The 22,978-nt window shown below is 33.7% G+C and overlaps 1 protein-coding gene across 1 annotated transcript in view; it reads right to left on the bottom strand.

The window, feature by feature from the left end:
• Nucleotides 1-22,978, bottom strand: part of NCAM2 (neural cell adhesion molecule 2) — a 237,798-nt gene that overhangs the window by 96,146 nt on the left and 118,674 nt on the right. Inside the window, exons 10-11 of the mRNA XM_037064838.1 lie at nt 22,242-22,392; nt 1,960-2,147 (exon numbers count right to left, since the gene is read on the bottom strand). Coding sequence (XP_036920733.1) covers nt 1,960-2,147; nt 22,242-22,392 — 339 coding nt within the window. The remainder of the gene's footprint in view (nt 1-1,959; nt 2,148-22,241; nt 22,393-22,978) is intronic.

Below are 22,978 nucleotides of genomic sequence, written 5' to 3'. Positions count from 1 at the left end.
TACTCAATAATCACTAAACAAAAAAGTAATAATAATGTACTATACCAACCAATTATGTATGCTAGTAATGCAATTTAGTACCTATTATTTTTCTTGTTGTATTCTATTTTTATCTAGTTTTTAAGTTGTTTTAGTTACTCATTTTTATGATTTATTTAGGATTTAAATTCAATGATTAGAAATGATGAACACAAAAATATATATGCTCAATATTAATACTTCAACACAAAGATTACCTGGCTATATACAAATTAAACAAAAATTGCTTAGTTCTCACTTTGGGGTGAGGAAGAATGTGATTTAGGGAGAAGATTACGTAACATGGAAGCCTTAAATGAATGAAACATTTAAAGGCCAGATTTATAAATTGTTGCTTGACCTTGATAATGGAGCTGTCCCAGAAACTGAAAATCAGCAAGATAAAGTAAAGCAGAAATTACAGATTTGAAACATGAACTTAAATCTACCTCTTATCGACGGACTTTCCCCCAACCCCCATAAAATGTGTATGTTGAACTGTAATATGACTATGTTTAGAGGTAAGTTCTTTAAGGAGAATCAGAGTAAAGGTAAGGTGAGGGCAGGGCTAGAGGGAACAATAAGAAAACCAAGGTGAGAGGTTCTATCATAATCCATTGACTCTGTCACTTTGATTTTAGACTCCCATTCTCCAGAAATTTTTAGGGGGTAAAATGTTTCTGTTGTTTAAGCCACCTAGTCTTGTGTTTTGGATGCCAGAGCTCACCAGTATATTGCCCCAAAGCAGTTAAATGCAACATTGATTTTTAACTATGGTTAAACTCCTAAAATTTAGGCTAAATCGGACCAAATGTCTTTGTGAAATTGACCTCTGTGCCAATCTGCCAATAGCTAGTTCTAACGGAGTTACAAAGAAACCAATTTAAATTGATTTAGATGAAGTGTCCTTATCCAAATGCTTGGGAAAGTGATGGCTAAAGTCTTTTATCAGCCAATGTTCCACTAAGTCCAACTGCCAGGTAGAAAAGCTAATACGGCACCAATGAAGATATCTTTAAGTCCATGCAGTGCACATTATCAGATGGTACTTTAAATCATACATTTAAAAAAATAATTAGTGCTCTCTGCTGATCTAGTGTCTGCACTAGGTTGGGCGTCAACATGGGGACTTCCAAGGTTTCTAGGACCACAGGGTGGGTGAAGAAACAGTGGTAAGGCCCAGGTCGGGAAGGAAAGGGGACTGGAACAATGCACAATGATTTTGTGGGAGGAGGTAGCATCTGTTCAGCTATATAAGACTGTTGTAATGAAGATCATTCCCAATTGTTCTGAAAGGATCATAACTTGGAAGGGCTAATGATCATGGTCATAGACAAAAAAAATTGGAAAATTGACATACACACCAAATCTGTAATAAATAAATAAATAAAAGGTACTGTATTCAAACAGAATTTAAAGGCCAATTACTCAGCAGTACAAAACAATGATCTACCATTGTTAATTATAAAAATAAAATAAAATGAGGCATTCAACAAGTAAATCTGTTTTTTTTTTAGGAACTTGTAAAATGTAGCCAGCATATGACATTTAAATACACCAATCTAAGGAGAAGAAAGTGTCACCACAGAACCAACACTAAACTGAAAATTTGCCTCAAGAGCTGACAAATTATATCCCTCATCTTTCCCCTCATATAATTGTTTTTATTTTCCAAAAATAAACTTATGAAAAATAATGGCTTTTTCCTTGCACTCATACTTCCTTGTAAATAGGGAGAGATTAATCATTAATGAGCCATAATTCAAATGCATAAAACTTCCTTTTAAGTAAATAAATGTAAAATATATATAATAGGTTTATATATATTTCATGTATAAACATGTTATTGTATTTATATATTAAGATCTTTAAACATATTATAAAATAGTAAATAATGGCTAAAATACCACAATTTATTGATATATATACTTGAAGACTTACCTCCAATATCATCTTTTTCCCCGCGCTATATGTCTTTAAATTAGTGGTGTTTTTAGCTGGCAAGACTAATTTCTCTCTTCTCCAATGGACTGATGCTGGTGGATTAGATTTCACATCACAGCTTATATTTATAGGATTTCCTTCCCAAGAGTAATAAATTGTTTGGTTTGATATGAACTTGGGAGCATCTGTAAAGCAATATAATATAATATTTATATACTGTCCCTTTGTCATGATCATTTAATTAATATAAACAATAGTTACTTGACTACAAAAAGAAGCCACAACAATTCTAACTTCATTTTGTGTGTGTGTGTTGGCTGTTGTCCATTTTTCATTTAATAGTCTAAAGGAAAAGAGGTCAGTGCCCCTGACTAAATAGTCAGGAATTGCATGTTTCATTTTTTTAATTTTTCTTGTTGTTCAAGTACAGTTGTCTCCATTTTCTCCCAACCACTCTCATCTACTCACCCCCACCTCCCACCCTCAATCCTACTCCTCTTTGGCTTTGTCCACGGGTCCTTTATACATGTCCTTGATACCCTTCCCATTCTTTCCCCCAGTATCACCTTCCCCTTTCAGCTCTGGTTACTGTTAGTTTGTTCTTTATTTCAGTGTCTCTGGTTATATTTTTGCTTCCTTGTTTGTTTTGTTGATTAGGTTCCACTTATAGGTGAGATCATATGGTATTTGTCTTTTACCACCTGGCTTATTTCACTTAGCATAATGTTCTCCAGTTCCATCCATGCGGTCACAAAAGGAGGTAGGAGCACTCTCCTTCTTTCTGCTATGTAGTATTCCATTATGTAAATGTATCATTGCTTTTTGATCCACTCATTTACTGATGGGCACTTAGGTTCCTTCCAGCACTTGGCTATTGTAAATTGTGCTGCTATGAACATTGGGGTGCATAGGTTCTTTTGAATTGGTGTTTCAGGATTCTTAAGGCACAATCCCAGCAGTGGAAAATTGCAGGGTCAAAAGGCAGTATCACTAATAGTTTTCTGAAGAAATTCCATACTGTTTTCCACAGTGGGTGCACCAGTCTGCATTCCCACCAACAGTGCACTAGGGTTCCTTTTTCTCCCCAACCTTTTCAGCATTTGTTGCTTCCTGATTTGGTTATGATGGCCCCTCTGACCACTGTGAAGTAGTATCTCATTGTGGTTTTAATTTGCATCTTTCTGATGGCTAGTGATGCTGAGCATCCTTTCATATGTTTCTGGGCCTTCTATACATCCTCCTTGAAGAAGTGTCTGTTCAGGTACTTTGCCCATTTACCAACTGGATTGTTTGTCTTCCTGGAGTAAGTATTTTATATATTCTGGAGATCAAACCTTTGTCTGGTATATCATTGGCACATATATTTTCTTATACAGTTGGTTCCTTTTTTATTTTGCTGATGTTTTCTTTAGCTGTGCTGATGCTTTTTATTTGATGAAGTCCAATTTCTTTATCCTTGCCTTTATTAGTGAAAATATTGCTGCATGGAATATCTGAGATTTTCCTGCCTATGTCCTCCTAATTTCAAATACTTAACATATGACTTGAGAACTCATGAAGATATGTCATTTGATTATTTCATCAAATAATTTTAATATTAATATAAAACCTTTCCAAATTTACAATTATTAAAATATAAAACAATGTTCAGAGTTAAGTTTACTTTTAATATTCTGACAAAAATATACATCCAGTAAATTAATGGCTAGTTATATGTTAAGAATATGTTTCTGAAACAACCCACATTATAAAAGAAGAGTTTATTATAAAACTTAACAAAGTCAGTGTCATATATCACTTTTAAATCATGCCTTAGTCATATAAATTCCTTAACAAATGTTTTGAAGCAGATTCATGAAATATCATTTTCAATATTTATTAAACCAGAGAAGATTTAATTCAGTCAACAACAGTTAACTTGGAAATTAATCAGTTTCTATGATAATCTATCCATTTTCAGGCCCCTACACCAGACCTCTATAATAAAAGTCATGAGAAATAGATGACATATTTCATCACTTCATTAAAATAACCTAATTATGTAGACTCACAAATATGGGCCTTCATCTTATTCTACTCTAGAAAGCTGACGGAGTGCAAACGTTAACCCAATGCAACTTCTTTGAATATCAATCTCTTGACTGTATAATATTTGAGAAAATTCATTATTGTATTTCATTCTTTTCATTCTTTTGTTTCTACATAAATACAATTCTAAATTAAGTGGTAGCTAAAGTGATATATAAGATGGTGTAAAAGCTGATTATTGTTGTTACTAATACAAACTATTCAGAATTTAATACCACTTCCTGAATGATCAGTTTGAGTTGTCTAACCTCCATGTTTTATTTTATTACCTCTAATTATTTAGAAATAACCTGCATCCAATTTTACTATACCAACAGATTATATATCAGATATAAACATATGAATTATAATCTATAGAACTAATGATCAAGTAATCATCAAAAATTTCTTGTTCTCTTTAGGATTCATTGTATATTTTTAATGCCAATCTCACATAGAAGTATGAAGTGTTGGTTAAACGCTTTCCAGGACAGTAAGTTTTTACACTGTAGTCTCTTTAATCTTTTCAATAACCTTGTAAGGAAAGGGTTATCCTGTTTTAAGAGGGACCTGGATTAAGAGCTATCGAGCTTATTCTAGTAATAAATTATAGGTCTGGGATGGAATCTAGGGCGATTTTAATCAAGCTCCACTATATTTCCATTTAATCCAGAATCAAAATTTTAATTTTCAATGCTAGCAACGTTTTGGTGATTTGGACACTATCATATATTATTGAGGAAAATACAATGAACACAATTCCTCGGGGGAATACGGAGCCTTGAGATTTTTACAATCTCAATTTTGTGATTGGGGCCTAGGTCCCTTTCAAAGACATCATCGAAGGTTTATACAGAGAATTCTTAATGAATTATTGTTTTAATAACAATAATTAGTTGTTGTTAAAATAACAACATATAAAATAATTAATATTGATTCAAAATAATATTGACTCAAAATAATTAATATTGATTCCAAAGAACATTGACTAACTAAATAGTGGTGCCATCTCGGCACCTAAGTGAACTAAGTATTTCATAGACCTACTTGCCTATGGTTTTCTCTCGCCTGGCAATGTAGCTGTCCTTCTTTTACCTGGTTGCCTTCAAGACTCAGCTCCACACTCTCTTACCACTGCCTTTGCATAGTCATGGGTGGTGGGTCAGATTCCCTGCTTTGTGCTCCCACAGGTTCTATGTGCTTCCGCAGAATACGCATAGCCATTAGAAGGATCTGTTTGATTGTCTCTCCACCAAACTATCTGAGTCTTATGGATTAGGCCATGTCTTACCATTATATTCTGGATGACTTACACAGTACAAGATGCTTACGTTGTTCTCAAAAACCATGCATCAAATTTATGGGAAATTAAACAGTCAATTAATTTTCAGTGCAACAGATTAACCTGTTTAGGTAATCTGAACAAGTGTTTTCAAGGCATATGCAAATAAAATTTTCAAGGCCCTAAAAGATTCATTGGAAAATCTAAAAATGTGTAAAAATTTAGAGTAGTAATTGTAAGAGAGACTAACTCTCTTATATTGAAAGCAAATAGCTAAGCTTCCATCTGTATCTATGTGTACCTATAAAAGATGTTATTACTGCTTAATACGTACACATATAATATATTTAACATTAAATTATTTTAGGGAGAAGTTTATGAATAATTCATTTGCATAAAATACAGCCCAGTATGAAAACCATACATGCTAACAGAACTCTAATAGCTGACTCTCAGTCTACTCTGTCCACAATAAGGCATCTGTGTGCACAAGTAGTATATTATTATAATGTAACCATAAGGTTAAGGCTGCACTTTTTTAATAAAAACAAGCAATTGCCACTAATTGCCTGCCTATGATCTCAGGGGGGATTTAATTCAGAATTACTGATGCTGAATGCAAATGTGCCACAGGCTATACATGCTACAATGAAAGCCACATTAAAAAATGTATCTGTGGGGTGAGGCAACAAAATATTGATATCTCACATCTGCAATAAAGCGGAAGCTAGATTCCTGTGCATGATATGTATCGTAAATATCAAAAGAGTAGCCACACAGTAACATTCCCTGGTACCAGATGGCAGACACTACCACCAAACGACAGGGGCTGGACCACCGCTTGAAGAGGATGTGGCTCCGGGAAAGGCCACATGTGAGGACTTCAGAGTAAGAAAAAGGCAGTCATGCATTTCTTTGATAAATCAAAATGTGTAACTTTCACAAAACTAGGCTTTTCCAGAAAACTAGGTATTTTTTGCATTAGAAAAGCTTTCAAATGTTACAGAGAGGAAATAAACTTTAAAAAGAGGAAAGTCATAGAAGGGAGAAATAGGGCATAGACAGAACTGAGGAAAGACCAGAATTTATACAGGTGTGTGTGTGTGTGTATTTGTGTGTGTGTGTGTGTGTGTGTGTGTGTGTGTGTATATATATATATATATATATATAAAATGAGTGTGTACATATGTATATAGTGACCTATCTATGTATCTATCTGTTTTTCTATCTATGATAACAGAAAGATAGGCAAAGATGAATCTTCACTTTAAAGTAGCTTTCTTTGCCTAGGTTTCATATCTGTTTTCTATGCATGGGAGATATTAATTCATGAACTATAAAGGTGAGCACTACTAAGTAATGGAAACATCCCTTAAGACATTAAATGCCCTCAATGTTCTATTGAAGTCCATTGTAATTTGTTCTAAACACTGCCATCAAATTTTTAATTACAATAAACAGAACTAGTAGAAAAAAATGTTTTATCTGAGAAGAGTTCAGAAGGGAAATCAGGTAAATCTAAATAGTGATAAGATAGAAATAAAAGATTGGGCAAAAGTAGGTTTACAGTTGTGAGGATGCAAAACGGTTTATTCTTGTATTATTGTTTATTAATCATTATATTAATTTCCATACAGAAACTGTACACCTACTTTTGCCCAACCCTGTATGTTATCCGTTGGGTGACTGGATAACCTTCAAAAAGTGTCTGGTAACAACAAGAAGCCAGGAAAGTGGCACATACACTGTCCTTGATGCAACTTTCGTCTGGCCACTATAAGCTATTTGGGGGGCTGGGTGGGTGGGGGGTTCTGCCTTGTCCTTAGACCTCATCCCTGGTCTGTATGTAGTAACGAATCTGCTGGGTGAATTTAGTGAGAATCCTTCCACCCTTGATATCTGATTATTGTTGATATGTGGTCAAATTCCATATTAGCCAACCTTAATGTCTATGTCCATGACCTGCTTTGAGCAAGAATACTATTAGGATAGTTTAACAAGACCCACACTGTACTTGAAACTTAATCAAGTTCCCCTTAGAAATTTTCCATTCACTGGCTCTTGTCACTCTGTTCACTGGCTTAAATCCCAGTTGTCTTTGTATTTGGAGATGAAGTGAAACTGTTACAATAGTCTTGACTCCTATTGCCACAGACTTGAATAAAGCTGTTCTTACCATTTAAAAGGTGATAGAATAATTTCTCTTTGACAAAAGCAAGGGTATATCCAAAAAGGTAACTAAAAGGAAAACTTGTTTGTGTCTTCCCTTTAAGAGAGAATGCCCAAGACAGATATGAAGCAAACATAACAGTGGTAATTTGGGTTATTTGGGTTATTTTCTGTAATTTTCTATATTAGAAGTACTCAAATTATTTTAAGTTTTAATCACAAAATTAGAACCTTACCTAACTAAACTTTCAGACAGAAAAAAATGGAAGTTTTATATTTAAATGTGTGCATTCACCAAGTTCTCATTGCATTATAAAGTGATCTTTGTATTTATAGCATTTACCGATAAACAGAGTTAAATGTGTAACACATTTATGAACATGGTCTATTTAAGTTATGCAGAATTGGACAGACACAAGACAGTATAATATCTGGAAAGGAACATGAAGTTGGAAACAGATCTTTATTTTACACGTAAAAAAGCCCTTGCTCTGGGATGTCTGGGAATGTGGGGCTAGAGTCAAGCCCACCACCTTTTGGCTCTTTGATGTTCACCTCCTGCGACAAAACTGCTGTGCCAGTTACTCCATTAAAACTGCAAGTGGATTCTCTGAGAGTCATCTCTATAGGTCATTAATGGTGTTATTCCACTTTGGAATTGTTTGAAATGATTATACCAAGTAATCAGGGAAGCACTTTACTCTGTCCTGTGTATTGTACTTAAGCAATAAAGGAAATGTATAATACATTTTAGAAGGACTGCACTGAAAAAGAGTGCACATTGTACATTCACTTATTTCCAGGCCATGCCAATAAATTGAGATCATTAAAATCATCTCCACTTTTTCTACTTCTATGCTTATGTATGAGAAGCTAAGATGTAAAGAGACATGTATTCTGGGGCAGAGTAGTAATTTTCCATAGTAAATATTTTATGGCAAGGACCAAACTTTAGCAACATATCCTTGAATAAATGCTGCCCAAAGACTCAGGAGAATTAATTTTACAAAGAAGAAAATAAAATCCCTGAAACTAGAGAGGGGTCAGAAGAAGAAGAGTAAAACAACAACAGGGACAAGAACACAATAAAGTAAATATATACACACAGAGAAGGTTATCACATTTACCATCTACAAAGAGGCACTGAACCATATAAAGGGTGACGTTTGCTTTTCATTAGAATTATATGAACCGCTTGAAGTAATGTTAATTATTGCATGTTTATAAATGCCTCTGGTTCATAGTTTACTACACACACATACTTGCATGCATAATTATATATATGTGTGTGTATATATGCATCATACATAATTAAAATGAAGAATAATCCTTTGTTAAGAAATCTTATTTTAATAAGTTAATATTTTTAAAACTGTGAAGTGCATGAGAAGAAATAACATAAGAGGTATTTGGTAGTGAAAATATTAGGATGTAGATTATCTTTAGGCCCCTAATCTTCCATGTAATGATTATCTGATTAATAAACATGCATACATTACTTTATAGACTCTAAGAAGATAAATTTGTAAAACTGGATATAAAATGAATACAGGCCTTCAAAATCAAGGAACTGTGTTCACTTAGCTGTTATCACAATGCAATAATTTCTAAAGAGAAATTATTTAGATTGTATTAAATGGCAGCTATGTAGGAAGAGGGCTGAGCAAGAACAATTCAATATGACCATGAGCAAATCTCTCATTCAAAGTTCCCAGCATAAGAATAAATAACAAAGTATATCCGCATCTGAATTGTCAATTTCTCAATTTTGAGGTGAGGAAAGTTATATTCCAGACATACTGGGAGACATCACAGACTTTTAAGACTGCCTTCAGGCTTGGTGACAAGTCACTTCTGTTTTGATAAATGTGCTTTTTGTTTATTAATTTTTTGTCTTATTGCTGAGACTGAGAGCCGAACATGTAGCCAGCACTCGTCACTACACTCTTGTCATTGTATGAGACATCCTGACTTGATTACTTGTTAGTACAAGCTTTTCACTTTCTCTTGTCATTTCCTCCCAGGCTCTGAAGGCTTCCCCCTGCCCACGAACATGGTTTATTTGTGGTTGGTACCCGTGACCTGAGTGAAGTCTTACTCCTTGCTGAGGGCTGGCCTGGATTCCAGAGTGCTGTCTGCTCGTGAGAAGGCTGAAGCTGATGACAAAATACAACAAGCTCTGGCAACTAAAATATGAAAATATTTGACCTGGATTTTGAGTTTTATGAATAACAGAACCAGGGAACTCACTATACAAACTCACTAAATGTTACCCATTTAGTGAACCAAATCGAAAAGGATGACAAACTGTAAGATTTACAAACAATAAAAAATACATTTAAGTCTTTTAAAGTCTTTTGTCCTTCTAAAACAATATTGGGATTATTGAAATCTGTCTTACATTCTCTCCAAATAATTTATATACTGTTGGAAATATTGTCCTGTTTTCTAGTCATCATACTCTGTGATGTGGTATAAAATTTTAAATATATTTTCTTTAATATTAGATTTTTAAGAAACACAAATAATAGCAACAATTACTTTAATGTGTAATAGACTATTCTATTTTAAAAGCTTTGACATTCATTCCTCACCAATAAATCACAGTATAGAAAAATACCGTTATTTCTCTCCATTGCCACTACCACATCCATATTCAAGGGTCATAATCATTGCCTCGTCAAATTTAGAAGTCCTGTCCTACCTCAATTACTGGCCTACCAGTTTCTGTGTTAAGGTCATATTGCTATCTTTTCTAAAGTTTTCTAAAAGTTTCCTATGATTTCTTAAGCCAAAAAAAATGATGATGGTTTATACAGTTCAACATTAGCTGTTCTATGCATTTTCTCTGGCCTTCTTTCCATTTGGGTTAACCTAAATCCATAAACTGTAATCATCCTCAACCTTTCCTTCTTCCAGGCCTCTTTGCCTAGCTGTCTCATCTATGTAATCCCTTTCTGAAGTGTTTCATTGTAATGTTGTTGTGTATGTTCCACATCCCTAATTAAAGCGCAAATCCTCTGAGAATAAGGACAACGTTGCCTTTCTTACCTTCTCTACAGCACCTGCATGTGTATAGTTGATACTCAGTAAATAATAAATTAATAAATAAAACCCAAAATAATTACACATTCCAGCTACCAACACTCCATTTAAAAGGAGAGAAAAAGTATACAGGCATTTGTTTGACTTTCCTAAAATCACAGAACTTGGGACTTTAATGCAATGTTAATTCTATAATAATACGTTTTCTTTCAGAGGCTGTTAGTGCCTATTTGTGAAGAAGACAGCCCCTTAAATTAGCTAAGAATTAACCACATATGTTTTTTTTTAATATCTAAGATACCTTGATGCTTTGTTCAGTCATTAAATGTTCTCATTTGATTTATGCTATGGGAAACTACCAAGGGAATAAAAGCTAATATATCCTTTGGCACATTTAAGGATGATTCAATTAATAAGTTCATAGACCCAGTTCTACTGTATGTTCACTCATATGCAGAATCAGCTATGGCAGTTAACTAGATTCAATCCATGCATCGTGGGAATTCTAATGGCTACACAGAATACTAAATTAGATGTGTGTTTATTGCCAATTTAACCATAGTACTTGATGCACATTTTCTATACTAAATTTGAACAACCAAATTATGCATGAATCTTAGCATATTTTATGACCCTGGAGTCAGAAGTATCATTTACATTGAGATATGCCAATAGTGACTTCCTAGCACACACTTTGACTTTTATTAGTTATATAAGTACTACTGATTATAAAAGAAGTTTGAATATAAGGTGAATGATTTCTCTTTCTACTACTTTTCTCCTCGTCTTAATTACTTCTGCTCCTTAAATCATACATGCAAATATCAATAAAAGTATTGTACTACCTAAAGCTATTTTGTCCTCTATTGCTGCTTTATATATTGCATTTTCCATAGATAGCTTCAGTATTTCAAATACTACTATTATGCACAATTTCACATGTAAATCTGGAAAACAAAGCTTAAGGGAATCTTTCATAAACATTTCCGAATTTTCAAAAGGAGTATTGGCCACAAAGATGCAGCAGAGTTAAAATTATTTTATAAATAACAAAATATCAATTTCCTCAGAATCTGATTTAGCTGTAGTACATTTTTTAATTTACATAAATTGTGTTTATTGATGTGACACAACTTCAGAGTATGTCACTGCATTAAAATTGAAAATAAAACTCAAGTAAAGTGTAAATTTTGGGGTATTGATTTAATGTCCAAGTCCTTAACTTTATCTATGGTAAAGATAGTGCCACAAAATTAATTCATTTCTTAACCTTCCCATTTCTATCAAGCCTTCATGCCTTAAAAATAAAGGAAAAGCAAACTAGAACATTTCTACTACTTTATCTTATTTTTTAGATTTTATTTATTTATTCTAGAGAGATGGGTAAGGGAGGGAGAAAGAGGGGGAGTGAAACATCAACGTATGGTTGCCTCTAGTGCACCCCATACTGGGGATATGGCCTAAAACCCAGGCATGTGCCCTGACTGGGAATCAAACTGGAGATGCTTTGGTTCGCAGGCCTGTGCTCAATCCATTGCGCTATAACAGCCAGGGACCACTACTTTATCTGAAAGTGAACGGCTGTACATTCTAGAATGTTGCTTATCACATGCATCATGGAATGTCTAGTTCACGACATAGAAAACAAACAACCCTCAGGATTATTGCCTGCAAGGTAATAGTAACAACACCATCAGAAATAATGACCATGGAGATAGCTCACAGGGTGCTTGTCACCTGTCGGTGCCTGCTAGGTACTGAAATGCAATCACAATTGCATTACATTAGGCATTATTATGGTCACATTTTACCTTTATATTTATCACCTCTTAATTGACAGTCTGAAATGTAGGGAAACATGTCACCTTTTTCTACCTCACTGTAAATTTCTTGAATGAAAATTGATAACTGTCACATACTTATAACTTTCAAATAACCATAGTGTCATTAATTAAACTTAGATCAAAATTCCTTTCTGCTAGACTATTGTTTATGCTGATATGTATTTTATTTTAATGTGCATTCAATTAGAATACATTTTTATTTAAAAAGGTGATAGACTATCGTCAAAATTTAATTATTTTTAAACTATTGAGCCACGAAAGGAAATTCAAGTTGTGATTGAAAGTGAATCATACATGGCACATTTTTCAGAGCATTGCACCACAGTAAACAAAATGAAAAAGTGTGCACTTCTCTAATGTGATAGTTTATTGACATGGGTCTCCACTGTTGGTTGGCATTTTCAGGGGCTGAAACTACGTACTCCTTGTTTATGTTTCTGCATGCCAGGATAAAGTCTAGCATATTCTAAGGGCTAAGACATATTAATTTAATAAATTAGCACGATAATTAGGTAAAACAGTTGCCGATACACTGTTATAAATCATTATTTTATAATAAAGTTAATGAATTAAAAATAGGAGAAGTTTAAAAATACATAGAAGCAAGAACACAATGCAAATAGTATGAATGAAAAACACCGCATATAACAAAAATTTAATGAAGGAAAGATTTTTTAAAACCTTTTATGTTGCCCTGGCTGGTGTAGCTCAGCGGATTGAGCGCGGGCCTGCGAACCACAGGATCGCGGTTCGATTCCCAGTCAGGGCACGTGCCTGGGTTGCAGGCCAGTTCCCAGCAGGGGACTCACGAGAGGCGACCATACATTGACACTTCTCTCCTTCCCTTCCCCCCTAAAGATAAAGAAATAAAATCTTTAAAGTAAATAAATAAATAAAACCTTTTATGTTTATTTTAAAGTGCTTTATTGTCAATTTCATTAAAAGGTAACCAAGTAGTTTCTACACCTATAATTCTAGTTAGACCAACTGAACAAATCTGTAAAAGTGCTTTCGATTGTGCTTCCCCAAAATAAAACTCTCGATTTAGAAAAAAACACAAAAAAGATTTTAGGGTATCTCTTATGTACAAAATATCTTTGCAACAGCTTCTGGGGAAATACAAACATGTGTTTCCTTTTTCCCCTTCAAAAAAAAAAGAGAGATGTTAGAAATAATTACATTTGTCTCTGATATTACACTAGAATGGAAACGTTTCTACTCATTCTAGGAAAAAAATATACAATTGTGTAAATTGAGAAATTTTAAATAAAATACGTGTGAATAGATGCAGATGAAATCATTACCCTGGCTTATTAGAAAATGATCTGGAACTGTTACAGACCCTCATTATGGAGAAAGGTCTAAAATAAACAACTTTTCAAAATAATTAAAATAATCATAATGAGACACATTGCTCAGGGTAAAACTATATTTAAAGCAATGTTTTGCACTGATGATTCAGAGTACTGGGAACAAATAGTGATCATGCTATGGAATCTGAGAAAATCACAGAAACAATAGATGTATCAAAATATATATTATGGTATTAGGTGGATAATGGCTCTTATAATTTTAGAAGACGTTTTAGCAAGATGAAATGATGGTTTGATTTAAAATAGAATAGAATTGTCACTGAATTACATGCAGCTAACACGGAATGTTTGACATCCTGCTACACACGGAGCACTTTGAGATACTCAGTGTGAGAAAAACGAATCACATTGCTTTTATCAGATAGTCTTTTTTTAAATTTTTTAATTTAATTCTTATTCAAGTACAGTTTTCTGTCTTATATTCCCAGCCTTCCCCCCCCCAGCGCTCCCCACCTCCCTCCCATTTCCGCCCCCCACCTTAGTGATTGTCCATGTGTCCTTTGCAATTGTTCATGTGAGTCCATCCCCTTTTCCCCTATGATTCTCTCCCCTCTCCCCTGTGGTCCCTGTCAGCCTGTTCCATATTTGAGTGTCTTTAGTCATATTTTTGCTTGCTTATTTGTTTTGGTGTTTAGGTTCCTGTTAATGATGATATCATATGGTATTTGTCTTTTACTGCCTGGCTTATTTCGCTCAGCATAATGCTTTCCAGTTCCATCCATGATGTTGCAAAGGGTAGGAGCTCCTTCTTCCTTTCTGCAGCATAGAATTCCATTGTGTAAATGTACCATAGCTTTTTGATCCAGTCATCCATCTTTATCACAGGGTCAGAAACAGTGTCTCTTGTCAACAATACTGGAGCAGCAAGGACATTTTACTCAGGGTGCAATAAATATGAAATAAAGGAATCCATGTGGGTAATTATAGTAAGTCAAATAAGCTATATAGATTGTAAAACTGTGAAGACACAAAATCAATATTATCTGGTCCTAAGGTTTCACTTTAAACTATTGTGATGGATGACATTACACCTCTAAGATATTTCTTCTACCACTGCTCATTTGTATAGTTTCTATACCACATCTGTAATTACAAGTGTGTTGAATTGTATGTTACTTTATTTTTAACCTGTTTTTTTTAAAAGATTTTATTTATTTATCTTTAGAGGGGAAGGGAAGGAGAGGGGGAGATAAATATCAATGTATAGTTGCCTTTCCTGCGTCCCCTGCTGTGAACTGGCCTGCAACCCAGGCATGTGCCCTGACTGGGAATCGAACTGTGATCCTTTGCTTTACAGGCCTGAGCTCAATCCACTGCGTTACACCAGCCAGGGGCAAATTGTATGTTATTTTATAATAGTTTCTAAGCTGTTACCTAAGTAGATTCAGCTTCTTCAAGGGCCAGATCTTTTCTAATAGTCCTTAAGAACATATCAGTACCATAAGGTCCGAAGTACTTTTAAGCAACATTTGATTTGAGTCAAACGATATCTATCAGGTTTAAACAAAAATGTGATAAAACTAATAAAATTGATAGCATCTGAGTATGTGAGAAATGCAGTATTTTAGAATTTCCTGGACAGTTCATGGAAAGTTCGAGTTAAAAATACAGATAAGCAGTAAAATATTTTACACCTTCCTCTTTTAATATTCTATTCTTATTTTCTGGGTATACAGATAAGCTTTGTATTTTATTTCTCTTAGATGCTGTCCTTGAAATTATCATACTGGATATAAACTTAAATAGTTGCTAGCATTAGAGGCAATTTGTTTCTACAAATGAACCACCTCTTTTAAAGTTTGAACAGCTTAAATGTATTCTGGTGAGTGTAAGAAAAAGAATCATAAGATAAGATTTTAATCACAGATATAAAAGGTGTGTCTGCTACAACAAAGGAGCTTTTCTAATATCTAGCTGTTTATTGAGATGATTTTCTTTAAATGTTAAAATCTTGTTCACATCTTATTTACCTTATTTACCTTAGTAACGTGACTGGTGCAGCCAGTCATATTACTAGAATCACTGTTAAGTTGAGACTGTAAAACTTAAAGAAAGAACCATGTGACAAAGCAACGATTTTTTAATTCTTTGGAATGCATGCAAATATGAAAGTGATATGAATCTGTGTTATATGATTAATTAATATCCCTATAGCATTAAAATTTTAATGATATTGATAACATTTACACCACAGGAGAAAATGCATTTAAATATTCCTATTATGTATTACAATACTTCAAATGCAAGGAATAAAAATGGGTGTGTAGACCTCAGTGAGAAAAAAAGTGTAAATGAAAAATTCAATACTTCTTAACCTGCATTGTTACCATGTAACTGTTAAATTAAATTTATCACATAAAATAATTAAGTCTAGTTAATAGATAATATGTAATGAGTACCCAGTGACAAAACTTAATAATATTCTCATTGTAATCAAACATACTATGTAATTAGCGCTTATTGCATTAAAACACATATCACATGCCTGTTATCTCCTTTGTTTTATAAATTGGAACTTTAGTTCAACTGCTGCTTCTTAGTAAGGGTAATTCCTTTGAAATGTGGAAAATGAACTGGCAGGATGCCAGGGAATCTACATAGATGAATTACAAAAGAGGTTGAAGACACACAAAAAAGACTTAATCTCCTTAGCACCTTAAATTCAGTGCTATTACAGCAAACGTGGTTGGTATCAAATTGTAAATGGCTTTATTCTTTTCCACTCATTTTTAGCCATTACACTGCAGATGTTGGAATCAGACACCAATGATGGTTCTAATAAAGTTTTTTTGTGGCATTGTGTAATGTCTTCTTTATTTTCTTAATTTCTACACTGCTTTGTTTCAAAGATGCAGAATAAAAATATTCTTATCATTTCTAAAGTCAAATATTTATTTACACTAGTAACTTCACATGGTCTTACATGTAAAGTACTGAAAGTTTTATTACTATTGTAAATTTGCTGCTAAATAAAATAGCCTATCTTATAATAACACAGGCTTTAATTACCAAGAAATAAACTTATTAGATACTCAATATTAATCTTAGTTATTAGGTTGTAATAGTCAACCAAAATTTCTGCTAATCTTCGTATGATAAAAGTATAAGATTTATTACAAATAGTAGAATTAGCTACATAAAAAAATTTCAGGCTTTCATGAACAAGTATAAAGGACACATGGACAATAACTAAGGGTGGGGGGTGGAAATGGGAGGGAGGTGGGGAGCACTGGGGCAGGGGGCGGGCAGGGTTGGGAATATAAGACAGAAAGCTGTACTTGAACAAGAATTAAATTTAAAAACACACACACACACACACACACAAAAAAAAAAAAAATTTCAGACTTTCCAAACACAATTAAACTACTTAAGAAGAAAGAAAACTGAAAGAGAAGTGCAGGCTAAAGTTTAAATTATGACTATAATTACATATTGCAAATAATTATTTAACTCTAAAACTCCCCCAAAATACTAACTATAGGCAAATTATAACAGTTTTACAATTTCTATTTTTCTACCACATGAATAAATTTGGCAATTAAGATGAATATAATTATGTTACTTTCTACTAAAGGATACACTCTTCTTTCACTAATATGTTTATATAACTTCTTAGTTTTACAGCACTATAATTTATCTACTATAAACATTCTTTACCTGATTAAAGTTTAAGTTATAATAAGTACCTAAAAGCCAATGACTTCATATATATATACATATATACACATATATATATGAAATAGAGAAGTTAGGCAAATATATGGGCAAATTAATGTCATGCTAAAGCTAAAAGTTATTCTGAAATGTAGTGTTAGGAGGGAATGGTGAGCTACACTCCCAACATAATTTAGTATTGTCCTTGAAGTCATTAGCAAATCTAATTGTAAAAAATAGAGAACTCTAATTGACATATATGAAGAAATATTATAGGAATCTAAATTAATTGAAGAGGAAGCTAGACTTCTAGAGACACACAAGCCATCTGTAATGGATATTTAAAGGATATTCATTATGGGGAAAAACAAGAGAGAACTTAAACTGAGCATTCAAGTTCAGTTTCCTGTGTTTTACTCCCATCCCAGTCCACCTGTACTTGAACAACAATTAAAAAAAATAACAAATAAAATAAAAAATAAAAAAAAATGAGCATTCGTACATAGGTCAGATCCACAAAAGGACTTTCATTTGGAGATTTTTTAAAAAGAGAAGAAAATATGCCAATCAAAATGGATGATTAAATTCTGATAATGTATTTATTAACATTAACATATAAAACACTTTAGTTTGTTTTACATGAAATGGAATCTATATTAGTAGAATTAACCCTTTATAGGTGAAGGGTATTGTTAAAAGCTCTGAACATTAATCTACCTGTAAACCTCAGCTAAAGTTATCTTACCTTGCAATTTAAAATTTGAAATAATGTACATATATTAAGCATATTATATATTCTAGAAATATTAAAATTGGTATAAAGATAAAAATGTCAAATCAAATAAAATTCACTGTACAAAAGACTGATGCACTGAAAAGAAAAAAGAATTCATATTTGGACTTTGTAATTTAAAACAATCTTTTGTTCAGTCAGTATGATGATTTAGTGGAGAACATGTAATTTAAAAAATAAAAATTAAATTAAAAAATACAGGAAATCCATAAATTAAAAATTGCTGAAAACTGAAACTAAGAATTTACTTTTTTAAAAAATATTTTATTTATTTATCTTTAGAGGGGAAGGGAAGGAGAGAGGGAGAGAAATATCAATGTATGGTTGCCTCTGCTGAGGACACACAATGTATCGTGTGTCCACTGCTGGGAACTGGCCTGCAACCCAGCCATGTGCCCTGACTGGGAATCGAACTGCGATCCTCTGGTTCACAGGCCCGTGCTCAATCCACTGAGCTACACCAGCCAGGGCAGAATTTACTTTTTTGTCTACAGAAACTATGGAAACCAAATATTTTTTATGGTTTAAGTTTGGATTAAAAACAGAATATAACTCTGGTTGGTGTGGCTCAGTGGTGAGGCTCGGGCTGCAAATGAAAGGGCCATCAGTTCGAAGCTCAGTCTAGGGCACATGCCTGGGTTGTGGGCAAGGTCCCCAGTAGTGGGTGTGCATGAGACAGCTACACATTGATGTTTCTCCCCTCCTCTTTCTCTCTCTCTTTCCCTCTCTAAAAGCAAATAAATAAAATCTTTAATAAAAAAAGTAAGAAGAAAGACAGGCATAAAAGGCCATACCTTGCCTGGTTAAAAAATAATTATAACTAAATAAAACATATGCCTATACATATATATGTATACATTTTTATAATAGCACTGCAAAACTCTGATAGTCTGTTTCCCCAGCTAATACTAATTAACATCTCTAGAAATAATGCACGATAACAACAGAAACAAAAACAGTAGCATAACTAAGACTTCTATAGAATAAACATAATCTTGGAGGAGAATGAAAACTGGTTTCTCCCTTTTTATTTTTTTCTCCAATGGCTTTGTCTATGAGGCAGGCTGTAGTTGAGGAGCTTCAAATTCATTGTGGAGCTAAAATTTGTTTATAAGTACAGACGTACCTTGGAAAGAAGCCAAACACAGGTTGAATTTGGAGGCAAAAGCAGAGAGGAGTCAGAGAGGGAGAATCATCATTGTGTGCATGAAACCACAGAAATCCCAGCCTAAGCTGTGCCATTTGCATGCACAGGACAGATACAATCTTGCACAGCAAATACTTCAGGAGTCAAATGAGATTTGAATCACTGCTGGCAACGCAGAACTTAGGGGTGATTACCTGCTTAAAAACACTCTTTCCAGATGGTTGTCAAATTACCCAGACTCTGCACAACATAATATTTACAGTATCCAGGACAGAATGCAACAGTTCCTGACATTTAATGAGCCAGGATAATATGACCAATCCCAATGGAAAGGATAATAAACCTATACAACTCCCAATTTGGCTCTAATATTTCACCTTAAGAATTTTTAAACAGTGTGGTCAAGATGGAGGCATAAGTAGACATGCTTCACCTCATTGCACAACCATAAGAAGGAATAAAACTACCTTATTAGTTAGTTTTAGAACGGCCAAAAGATCACCCAGAAAAACACCCAAAACTGTACAGAAGCCCTGCAATGAAGGGTTTAAAGAAGCTATATGCATCCAGATGAGCAGCAGGAGTGGAGATGGGGAGTTCAGGCAGAGAGAACAAGATGTGGCTCAAAAAATGAGAATTTAAGAAGACTCTAGGATATCTCCAAAAGGGCCCACATCCAAATCATAGGGTTGCCAGAAGGAGAAGAGGAAGAGCAAAAAATTGAAAATTTATTTAGAGAGCTTCCCTAATTTGGCAAAGGAAATACACATACAAGTCCAGGTAGCTCAGAGAATCCCAGACAAGTGAGACCCAAAGAGGGCCACACCAAGACACATCATTAGTAAATTGACAAAGCTTAAAGATAAAGACAGAATCTTATAAGCAGCAAGAAAAAGGCACAGAGTTACCTACAAAGGAGTTCCCATAAGACTGTCAGCTGATTTCTCAAAAGAAACTTTGCAGGCAAGAAGGGCCTGGCAAGAAGTATTCAAAGTGATGAAAAGCAAGGACCTACAACCAAGATTGCTCTATCCAGAAAAGCTGTCATTTAGAATGGAAGGACACTTAGCATAATACTCTCCAGTTCCAATCCATAGGGCAGGGGAAAGTAATCATGGGAAAATGGGGACAACTGTAATGGAACAACAATAAAACACACACACACACACACACACACACACACAAGAATGGAAAGATAAAGTGCTTCCCAGACAGGGTAAAACTAAGAGTTCATCACTTCCAAGCCCTTATGATATGAAATGTTAACAGCTCTTAAAAAAAAAGAAGATCAAAACTATCAACATTAAATTATTAACAACTGAATCTAATGAAAAAACAATCTAAGGAAACAATTAGACCAGGAATAAAATAATAGATATGGAGATCATTTGGAGGGTTATCAGCAAGGAGGGAGAAGAGGGGAAAAGGTATAGAGATTAAGGTATATGCTTATGTCACAGGTATAGAGTGGAGGATGTTAAGAACAGTATAGGCAATGGGGAAGCCAAAGTATTTACATGCACGGCCTATAGACATGAACTAAGGGCAGGAATCCTGGAGGGAAGTGGAGTACTTGGCAGAATTTGGCAAAGGGGATAATTTGGATAACTGTAATAACATAATCCATAAAATATACTTAAAAGAATGTATAAACAAAGAGATAAGAACATCTAAGATATAGAGAAATAATAGAAATGATAACGTTAAAGCCAAAATCAACCAACTAGAAAACAGATATATAATAGAGAATATAAATTAGTAAGGGCAAAAACTAATGTTTGGAAAGAATAGCATTAGTAAATCTTTAGCTAGGGAAGTATTTTCACTAAATAGTGCTGAGTGATTTATAAATATGTATATATATATGGAAAGATAATATGTATAGACTATAAAAATGCACTCATAATGGATCATTGACTTTAATGCAAAATTGAACTCAACAGAACATTAAAAGGAAAGTTACACAAAAATTGCTTTTTAATTTCTTGACAAGCACGGTTTGTGAATATGTAAAATAACCTGGATTGTTTGTACCCATTCTCAAGAAAATATTTGCTTTCTAGAGTTCTCAATTAGAAAATGCATCTTGTTTCATAATCAGCACCACCTTCTATTAATATTAATGGTACAGAAATTATCCCATAAAAACCTTTTGTCAATAAGAGTCTCTTACACACTCCCACTGAGGCAGCTATGTCATTTTAAGTACCAGAGAACTTCCTACATTGATGATTTCTGGGTATTTATTGAGAACAATGTTAAATTTCTTTCTTTTTAAAGGATATGTATACTAAATTATTCTAAAATCACCTGCAAAGGCTTAAGGGGTACTGTGTAGGTTCCTTTTACATTAACCTTCACACTGCCCACATTTCAGTTATAAAATTTTGCATAATTATTTAACCATTCTCTTGGTCATCATCCCCACTTTTAGATAATAGACACTATTTTGATAAAAATATAAGTATTGACACATTCGACCACTTAAAAAAATACTATGTCTTATGAGAATGTAAAATAATTCAACAAAACACCTTGAATATGAAATGAAGACTTACTTAGAAGTCTAAGAAAATATTGGCCAATTACTAGTCACTAATAATACAAATTAATAATATAGTTGAATTAGTATTGTGTTTCGGGTTTAGCACTGCAAAAAACAAGCACAGTGTTTAGGTATGATAGTACAAAGACTATTAAGTATATACAGCACTGTTCAATGTTTCATAATGTCCACTAGATGTCTCCAATAACTGACTTTGAGCAACTACGTTCTTTCTAAAGCTGTGCACTAAATACTGAAACAGAACCCACATAGGTATTTTGATCTTCCTACAAAAATTAATATTTTTCTAAGCAGAAAAAGTAATTGTAACACACATGCAAAATGAAAAAAAAAACTTACATTCAATATCAAGGTACATGCTCTTTTGGTGCCCTCCGATTCTGCTTGCAGCTTCACAGTCGTACCTCCCAGAATCGGACAACTTCACATCTCTGATGTGCAGGGAGGAGCTTCCATGCTGCCCTTTGACTTCAATACGGCCATCTGCGCTCTGTTGACATGAGTTAGGAAAGAGAGAGGTTTTATGCTTTTGTGGGAAATGAGGACCAAGCACCTGGAGTTTATGATATGCATGGTAAACAAAATAAGCTTTTGCATCTGTTCATTTTTTTTCCACATGGGAATGTTTCTATATTTATGATTTACATTTATTTGCTTACCCATATTACCTGTCCACTTGCTTAAGGGGAAATTGACACGTGGTAAAAACTTAAAGAAAGGTTTTATCAACCTCTTTTATTGAGTATGCTCTTGGCTTTTTAAAAAGTGTCCATGTTCTTCCAGGAAAGGTTTTGTTGGCTTCCAATTATGGTCTTTGTGCACATAACAAAATAAGAACAATGCTTTCCAATTCTGCCTAAAACCTACCAATCAAAATAATATCCTTGTATCACTTTAGTTGTATATCCACTAAGTAAGGAAAATGCATCGTGATTATGAAAATTAAAGCCTTAAGGAATTTATAGTTTTTATTCTTGAATAAATACAACAGCACTGTTCATAAGCATAATTGGTACCAGATACAGATAAATTATTAAAACACAGTACAAACTTATTCTTAGGAAGTCAATGGAAAC

This window comes from Sturnira hondurensis, unplaced genomic scaffold (genome assembly GCF_014824575.4).
Source record: "Sturnira hondurensis isolate 20B ecotype Veracruz unplaced genomic scaffold, ASM1482457v3 Scaffold0015596, whole genome shotgun sequence".
In the NCBI taxonomy this organism is placed as follows: domain Eukaryota; kingdom Metazoa; phylum Chordata; class Mammalia; order Chiroptera; family Phyllostomidae; genus Sturnira; species Sturnira hondurensis.
Note: the sequence above shows the minus strand (reverse complement) of the source record. Positions and strands in the feature narration are given on the sequence as shown.